At 41.5% G+C, this 9,467-nt stretch overlaps 1 protein-coding gene across 1 annotated transcript; it reads left to right on the forward strand.

The window, feature by feature from the left end:
- Positions 1–7,435: 7,435 nt before the first annotated feature.
- On the forward strand, positions 7,436–8,861 carry LOC132394346 (MARCKS-related protein 1-B-like). Its single transcript, XM_059970381.1, has one exon. The coding sequence runs from the start codon at positions 7,519–7,521 to the stop codon at positions 8,149–8,151; it is 633 nt and encodes a 210-aa protein (XP_059826364.1). The 5' UTR covers positions 7,436–7,518; the 3' UTR covers positions 8,152–8,861.
- Positions 8,862–9,467: the final 606 nt, after the last annotated feature.

The following is a 9,467-nucleotide window of genomic DNA, read 5'->3' on the forward strand; positions in this document are numbered from 1 at the left end:
CCAGAATCATTTTTGTGAACCTCCTTTGAACCCTCAACAATGTTGGCACATCCCTGTTTACATAGTGGGCCCAAAACAGCTCACAATGCTGCAAGTGAGGCTTCGCCAGTGCTTTATAAAGCCTCAACATTATATCCTAGCTTTTATATTCTAGTCTTATTGAAATGATTGCTAACATCATATTTGCCTTCCTCAACACCAACTCAACTTGCAAATTAACTTTTAGGGATTTCTGCATGAGGACTCCAAAGTCCCTTTTCCCCTCAGATTTTTAATTTTCTCTCCACTTAGAAAATAGTCTACACTTTTATTTCTTCTACCAAAGTGCATAAATATACATCTCCCAAAATTGTATTCCATCTGCCAGTTCTTTGCCCATTGTCAGCAATTTAGATGAGGGCATTGAAAACTATATCAGCAAGTTTGCTGACGATACTAAACTGGGTGGCAGTGTGACATGCGAAGAGGATGTTAGGAGAATACACGGAGACTTGGATAGGCTGGGTGAGTGGGCAGATACTTGGCAGATGTCATTCAATGTGAATAAATGTGAAGTTATCCACTTTGGAAGCAGGAACAAGAGGGCAGAGTATTGTCTGAATGGTGTAGAGTTAGGTAAGGGAGAAATGCAAAGAGATCTAGGAATCCTAGTTCACCAGTCAATGAAGGTGAATGAGCAAGTGCAACAGGCAGTGAAGAGGGCAAATGGAATGTTGGCCTTTATTACAAGGGGAATTGAGTACAAGAGCAAGGATGTCCTTTTGCATTTGTACAGGGCCCTGGTGAGACCACACCTGGAATATTGTGTACAGTTTTGGTCTCCAGGTTTAAGGAAGGACATTCTGGCAATTGAGGAAGTGCAGCGTAGATTCACTAGGTTGATTCCTGGGATGGCAGGGCTGTCTTACGCAGAGAGATTGGAGAGATTGGGCTTGTACACGCTGGAATTGAGGAGATTGAGAGTGGATCTGATTGAAACGTTTAAGATAATTAAAGGATTTGATAGGATTGAGGCAGGAAATATGTTCCAGATGTTGGGAGAGTCCAGTACCAGAGGGCATGGATTGAGAATAAGAGGTCAGTTATTTAAAACAGAGTTGAGGAAGAGCTTATTCTCCCAGAGAGTTGTGGAGGTGTGGAATGCACTGCCTCGGAAGACGGTGGAGGCCAATTCTCTGGATGCTTTCAAGAAGGAGCTAGATAGATATCTGATGGATAGGGGAATCAAGGGATATGGGGACAAGGCAGGGACTGGGTATTGATAGTGAATGATCAGCCATGATCTCAGAATGTCGGTGCAGACTCGAGGGGCCGAATGGTCTACTTCTGCACCTATTGTCTATTGTCTATCCTCATCTGTCTAAGCTCTTCTGGAGCCTCACTGTTTCCTCAAAACTACCTGCCACTTCACGTATTTTCATATTATCTGTAAACTTGACCACAAAGCCAACAATTCTGTCATCCAAATTATTGGTACAAATAATTATGGATAATTATTATCTTCCTAGTAATATAAAAAGAAGTGGTTGGAACACAGACCCCTGCGGAACACTGGCTGCCAACCAGAAAAGTCTCCCTTTATTCCCACTCTTTGCCTTTTAACAATCAACCAAAGCTTCATCCATGCTAGTATTTTCCTGTAATAACAAAACATCCACTGATTCTCCTTTCTCCATCCCTGCTTGTTATTTCTTCAAAGAATTGCAACAGTTTTTGAAGTAAGATTTCCCCTCAAGGACACCATGTTGACTGCAGCCTATTTTATCATGTCCCTCTAAGTGCCCCAAAACCACATCCTAACTGGTTAACATCAGGCTAACTGGCCTATAATTTCCGTTCTTCTGTCTCTGTCCTTTCTTGAAGAGTAGAGTGATATTTGCAGTTTGTTGTTCCTCCAGAACCATGTCAGAATCAATTGATTCTAGAATGATCATTATTATTGCTTCCACAATCTCTTCTGCCACCTCCTTCAGAACCTTGGGTATATACTAACTGGTCCAGGTGACTTAACTGCTTGCAGACCTTTCAATTTCCTAATAAACCTCTCCCTAGTAATTGCAGCTTCAGACACCTCTGTCCTTGACACTCTCAAACTTCCAGCATATTGCTAGTGTACTCCAGTGTGAAGACGGATGCAAAATAATTATTCAGTTTGTCTGCCATTTCTTGTCCCCCATCACTACCTCTCCAACATAATTTTCCAGTGGTCCAATATCTACTCTCACCTGTCTTTTACACTTCATATATCTGAAGAAACTTAGGTATCCTCTTTAATATTATTGGCTAGCTTACCTTCATATTCTATTTCTTCAATCTTTATGATTTTTTTAGTTGCCTTCTGTTGGTTTTTAAGAGCTTCCCAATCCTCTAACTATCCACTAATGTTTGCTCTATTATAGGCCCTCTTTTTGCCATTTAAATTGGCTTTGACTTCTCTTGCCAGCCATAATTGTGTCATCCAGTGTCTAGAATACTTTTTTCTCTTCGGGAACTATATATCCTGCATCCTCTGAAGTGTTCCCAGAAATCCAAGCCACTGCTGCTCTGCTGTCGTCCCTGCTAGTGTTCCTTTCCGGTTGTTTCTGGCCAGCTCCTCTCTCATGCTTCTGTAATTCCCTGCACTGTACTGTAATATTGATCCATCTGACTTTAGTTTCTCCTGCTCAAATTGCCAGGTGAGTTCTATCATTTTACGATCACTGGTGCCTGAGGGCAACTTTACCTTAAGTTCTGTAATCAATTCCCATTTTTTGAACAATATCTTGTTATCATGGAATGGAAATTCACTTGATTTATCCCCTCCCCTCAAGAAAACAGAATTATGCAGATGAATTACAGGTTTACAAAATATGCACATTTCTTGACTAACAACATTTGTTAGTCAGGATTCTGTTTTTGCCAAACATTTCATCTGCTTTAGTTCTGTATTTTTCTTTAATTCTGTGCATGCAAATTACCTCATTGGTAACAGAAACCCCAAAATCTTTTTTGGCAGTGTTTTCCTTCATATTCAAATATTGGTGCTGTTCACACAGGATAAAAGAAACACAAACCCTTTACTTGCACTGAAGTTTCAAACTTAATATTATTTCCCCTTTGTGGGCAGAGTGCAATGCAATTCCCTGCTAGATTATCTTCAAGCAGAATGATCCAAAGTGAAATGTCAATCACTACACACCCTTATGATCCCAATTAATTTTCCATCAAAATCATCGGCCCAAAAAGCTAGGTGAAATCCAGTAAGCACAAGTTTTTCAGTCAAAAATGAGAATGATAAAAGGGAAACGGCTGGTACTAGAAAATGCTTCCACCTGTTCTCACATCACTGACCTCAAAAGCAGTTCTGAAAGGGGTACTCCACGAACAACAGCACTGTTCCAGCTACTGGTAATGTTCCCGCTACTGGTAATGTTCCCAGTGAATGGGTGTATGATAGGACTGGCAGAACTCTCCTCATGAGGCATGGGACCGTGAACAAGTGCAGTGGCAACTTCAGACAACATTGATGACAATGCGTCAATGAGGGCACAAATTCATTTTAGAGTATCTCCCATGTTGGGTGCCCTTTAGTACAGTAAATTATCCTTTATTTTGTTGGTTGAAAATCTATGGAATCCCTCAATGCATCAGTGGACAGCAAAGAATCGTATGAGTCAAATATGAGGAAGCTTGCAAAGATCCCGATGCAGTCCCTGAAGATCAGGGGGCCCTGACTTTGAACTCCAAAGCCTTGCAAGCACATATGCCCTTTCACTTTCCAGAGACCATGGACAATGAGGAGAGAAACAGACCTCAAGTAAACTGACCTGGGTTGCAAACCCAGTCACAACATAATTTCAGCAAGATCCCAGTGGCCAGATATTCATGATGAACTTCCTGATCAATCTTTTCTGCAGGATCAATGTTTAACCAGGCTATCTTTCTCGACGTTTGAGCTCTTTAACATCTGTGAGCTCTGAAAAAGAACAAGTATGAGTTTACACAGTTCCCTCAAAGCCAATGTCAGGCTCGTTCTCACTCTCTGTCGTGACATTGCACGAGAGGGTTTCCTTCTGGCCATACTGTTGTCTAGAAGTTTGTGGAGTTCTGCCAACAACCTCCCTAGTGACTCTCACCCATGGTTGAAACAATGATACTTCTTTGTGATATAACTGTTTAACATCCACTTTCTGTATTCAAAAATATAAGAAGATATGCTATTAGCCCCAGAAATTTCTCCAGTAGCTGTCAATTGTTTCTGAAACAAAGTTTTGTTGGACAGTGTGATTTTCTTGTTTTGGCAAGGGTACAGCCAAATTTCATTACTCTTAAAAGCTTTCAAAAAATATTAGGGAGATTGCTAACTCTACTTTGGTATTAGAAAACCATCAAAGAATTACTCATGTCTTATCCCTTTATGATTAATTTGCAGGTTGAGTCGGTGGTATGGAAGTCAAATGCATTGTTAGCATTCATTTGAAGAGGACTAGAATATAAATGCAAGGATGTAATGTTAAGTCTTTATAAAGCACTGATGAGGCCTCACTTGAAGTATTGTGAGCAATTTGCATCTCTTAGCTTAGAAAGGATGTGCTGATGATGGAGAGGGTTCAAAGCAGGTTCAGGAAAATGTTTCCAGGATTGAATGGCTTGTCATATGAAGAGAGTTTGATGGCTCTGGACCTACATTCACCAGAATTCAGGAGAATGATGGTTGCCCTAGTTGAAAACTACTGGATGTTGAAAGGCCTCAATAGAGTGGATGTGGAGAGGATGTTTTCTATGGTGGTAGAGTCTAGGACCAGAGAATACAGCCTCAGAATAGAGGGGAAGCTTTTTAGAATGAATGTGTGGAGCAATTTCTTTGGCCAGACTGTGGCAAAACTGTGGAATCTGTTGCTCACTGGCAGAGCAGACTCAATGGGCCTAAATGGCCTAATTCTGTTCCTATATCTTTTGTTCTTATGGTTTTATAATCACCCAACATAAATTCAAGAATTACAGTTGATTCTGCTTTGTGGGGAAGTGCTATGAACCACTGTTACAGACTCTCACCACCAGAGGAAATAATCCAAATCTATACCAGAAGTATTCTTTAAATTTTGTACCTGCACAGAATTTTCAGTATCAGACAACGACTTGGGAGAGGATTTCAGTGCACACTGTTGTGCAAGAGTAGGAATGCAAAATCAGGTTTTTTTTTTACCTTATACTATTATGGGAATCACCAAAGTGGCTCATGAATAATGGTCCTCCCTAACTGCCCTTACAAAGGCGTGATGAAGCAAGGCTCTCTCAGTTGGATGTACTAGAAATTTCACAAGTGGTGATGAAGCATCACAAACTTGGACAGTATATAGTTGGCAAAGGTTTGGAGGGATATTAGGCAAGTAGGATTAAATCAGTATTTTGTTCATTGTGAATCTGCTGGGCCAGATGGGTTGTTTCCATGCTATGTGACTCTATGTGACATAAGGTATAAGATATAAGAGCAGCATTAGGTCTTTTGGACCATTGGGTCTGTTCCACCATTTCATAATAACCAATCCATTTTTCCTCTCGACCCCAATCTCCAGCTTTTTCCCTGTATTCATTCATGCCCTGACTAATGAAGAATCTATCAACCTCTGCCTTAAATATACCTAATGACCTGGCCTCTGAAGCTGCATGTGGCAATGAATTCCACGGATTTACTATTGTCTGGCTAAAGAAATTCCTCCTCACCTCCATTCTAACAGGATGCCCCTCTATTCTGAGGCTGTGTCCTCTGGTCTTAGACTCCACCACTATAGAAAGTATCCTCTCCACATCCACTCTATCAAGACCTTTCACCATATGATAGGTTTCAATGAGGTCATCCCTCATTCTTCTGAATTCCAGTGAACACAGGCTCAGAGTCATCAAACGCTCTTCATATGACGTCCTTTAATCCCAGAATCATTTCCGTGCGCCTCCTTTGCACTCTCTCCAATGTGAGCACATCCTTTCTTAAATAACGGGCCCAAAAATGCAAACAACACTCCAAGTGAGGCATCAGCAGGACTTATAAAACCTCAATGTTATATCCTTGCTATGATGATAACCTACTTTAAAATCAGTATTGGGTATTCGGTATTCCCTTATTGGTCTTCATGCCCTCTGGGGCAGAGGGCATCTTTCAATGTAGGAGAGCCTGCAGCTTTGAAAGATGAAATCAAAGAAACGTTGGTGTGTATCTGCATCTCCATATGTAGGTGCCACATGTATACTAGTTGTGCGGTGGGAAAGAAGGTGATGCATGGGTATTAATCAAGTGTGCAGCTTTGTCCTTGATGGTATTGTCGGAGTTGTACTCATTCAGGCAAATAGAGTATTTTCATTATACTCTTGACTTGTGTTTTGTTGATGTTACAAAGAACTAGAGAAGTCATTAATTGAGCTCCTTATCACAAAGTTCTCAGCCACTAACTGGCTCATTTTAGCCTCAGTACTTATGTTTATGTTGCAGCTGAGCATCTGTCCAATGGTGATACTTAGGCTATATATGCTGGGTCATTTCTTGATACTAATGTCGTTAAATATCAAAAACGGATAGTGAGAAAACCTCCCTTGTTGTACAAGTTCAAAAGTCACGTGCCTGTTTTGAGCAAATGCCAATCTAGACTTCATGTCAGATTGCAGATGAAGTCTAATGACACAGGGAGTTATTCAATTACTCTAAAGAACTGTTCAAGCTTCAACACAAATATAAACTTATATTAAAATAAAAGATATTAATGAAAAGACAAAGTTTCCCCAAATGAAAATAGGGTGAAATGCAAAATTTTACAGATTGGAAATTGAAGTCTATCACACACACACAAAAATGTATGTCTCAGATTATTACTTCAAAATACACTAAAATAGAAGCAAAAAAAGGAAATCAGTCAAAAGTAATTTAAAAAATATAGCGAGAAAAACTTTTTACTTGAGGAATGATGAATTATTGGGATGGCTTTTTTGATGGCTTTTTCTCATCCATGACATTTCCTATTTTCTTATGCAAATCAAACTGATGATTCATGCACAATCGTATTTTGAATAAAACTTCTTCTGGAAAACTTGAAAGGATATGTTTGGGAAAAATAAAAATGATGGTAGGGAATGGAATCCATTTTAATCAAACATTCAGGATTCAAGGTTATCATATACAGCGCCTTGAAGAAGAATTCATCCCCCACATTTATTTTCACATTTTATTGTCTCATTTTCTAAATTTAAAATATATTGAAGTAGAATTTTTCAGCTAATCTACTAAATATTGTGCATCATGTCAAATCAAATCTGGGCCGTACCTTCCAAATATCCGGACCTGACTTACACTACCTTACTTTCCCTTTTCTATTTTCTAATTATGATTTATAAATTAAATTTTTATTATATTTCCTTCAATTTTCTACTTCAGGGAGTGCGAAGCGCAGAAACAAATATCGCGAGAGAGTGCGGTGCGGAGCTGCCGAGGCGAGGTGCGGCCGCTGCTCAGCCCGCTGTTCAGTGTCCGGAGCCCGGCCAGCCGCCACCATGGGAAGCACACTCGCTAAACCCAAAGCCCAGGAGCCTGGCAAGTCCAGCGGACAGGAGAACGGGCACGTTAAAACGAACGGGGATGTATCTCCGACGAAGGCGGATGGCGAGGTAGCCTCGGCTACTCCGGGAGATAGCAGTGCCGCCGCCGAGCCGGTGAACGAAGCGGCTGAGGGTTCGGGCAATGCCATCGAGCCGGCGCCCCCCGCCGAAGGGGAGGCCGCCAAGTCGGAGCACACGGAAACTCCCAAAAAGAAGAAGAAAAAGACGCTGTCGTTCAAGTCGTTTAAACTGGGTAAAATGACCTTTAAGAAAACAAAGAAAGGCGAGGCAACTGAGGGCAGCCCCAGCGAGGAAAAGACTGACGCCAAACCGGCAGAGGATGCTAACGCGGCCAGCGGGGAGGCGAAGGAGCAGGTCGCCGGCGAAGTTCAGGACAAGGGGCAAGCGGGCCAGGACACCAAAACTAACAGCGAGGCTCCGAGTACAGAGGCGGCCCCGGCCAAGGAGGAACAGACCGAGAGGTCAGGGGAAGGCGACAAGCAGGAGGCAACAGAGGAGACCACGAAAGCGGCAGCGGCGGAGAGTGAGGCAGCCAGTAGCTCCACGGCTGAGCAAAAGGAAGAGTGAAGCAGAACTGTTTACAAACTGTGATCTGCCACGTTGTCCACTCCCTAAACCAATTGCCCCTTAATGCTGTGGGCTACCCCGCCACCCACACCTCCTGTTGATAGATCTGTTCGTATTGTCTCAGTATTACTTTATGTTTTGCCTTTTCCAACACTGGCTTGTCTAACACGCATCTTCCTGGGAACAGCTTGGGTGCAATAAATATCCCCTTTTCCCTCCGTTTTTGGGATTTTAGTATCACATCTAATGAAGAAAGTGAGGAGGAGTTGCGTCTATTCCTTCCACTGTCTACACGTGGCATCGTCCTGTGATCTGTGAACTCTGGCATCTAACTGGACCTGCATTTGACTGACGCCCTACAGTATGCCCTCCTGCCGGGTCATTCCTCCCCGTTACTGATTTCAGACATCTCGTGCTTTTTTTTAGGGGGAAAAAAACTGCAGTTTTTTTTTTGATTGAAGCTCCTAGTTTGTAGTTTTAAGTCTGGACTACAACACTATCAGAAGTTAAGCATTCAGTGTACCTGTTGGTTTTTATTCTGAGGGGAGGAGGTGCAAAAACTTTAAATGTGATGGGTTTTTTTTTTGCTGTTTCGTCCTGTAAATAAAACTTTGGCCAAATTGATTTGCAATTTTTTATTGCTAACTTTTAAGGTGGTTTGACTATTGTAACATTTTAAAAGGGAAAATAAACTTTACCTGTGGACTGTTCTCAAGTGTATTTCTGCCCTGGAGCTCAGCGAGCACTGTAAGCATCTGCCCCGGGTTGCACTTGCAGAAATCTTACAGGAAATGTATGAACATCATGTAGTCAATTTTTACTGAATTTTTGTTAAATAGATTTCCTCTGTTTCATTGTCTCTTTCAACAGTGTAGTAATTGTACAGTTTTAGTCTTATTATCAATAAACTAAAAAAAAAAAAAAAAAATCGCCGTGATGATTGTACACTCTAGTATCAATTGTTTGGTGACAAGAAAATAAAGTAAAAGTAAAAGAAAAATACCAAAATCTCTCAACAATTTACTTAAAATTAAAAAGGAAAATTGAGAGGCTGAATAATTATTCATCTGTGTTGTAATTACGACACTAACTTCCAGGTGCAATATACAGTATTACCTTACAAACCCACCCAATCAGCTAATGTTGAAAATTGGAAGATTGTGGTGACCCACTTCCCAGCGCACTCGAACCGGCTCACAAATCGGCGCGCGCCGGCATTGAGGCCAGTCCGAGAAAGGGCACTGTCTGCTTCACCAGCAAGGGGAATAGCCCGCGCGCGGGACGGGACTGTGAATACTCCACCCCCTACAGCATTC

This window comes from Hypanus sabinus, chromosome 5 (assembly GCF_030144855.1).
Source record: "Hypanus sabinus isolate sHypSab1 chromosome 5, sHypSab1.hap1, whole genome shotgun sequence".
Classification (NCBI taxonomy): Eukaryota; Metazoa; Chordata; class Chondrichthyes; order Myliobatiformes; family Dasyatidae; genus Hypanus; species Hypanus sabinus.

What these genes read in the sequence shown, in the direction of transcription:
- LOC132394346 (XM_059970381.1), top strand. Translation starts at nt 7,519, where the DNA reads ATGGGAAGCACACTCGCTAAACCCAAAGCCCAGGAGCCTGGCAAGTCC.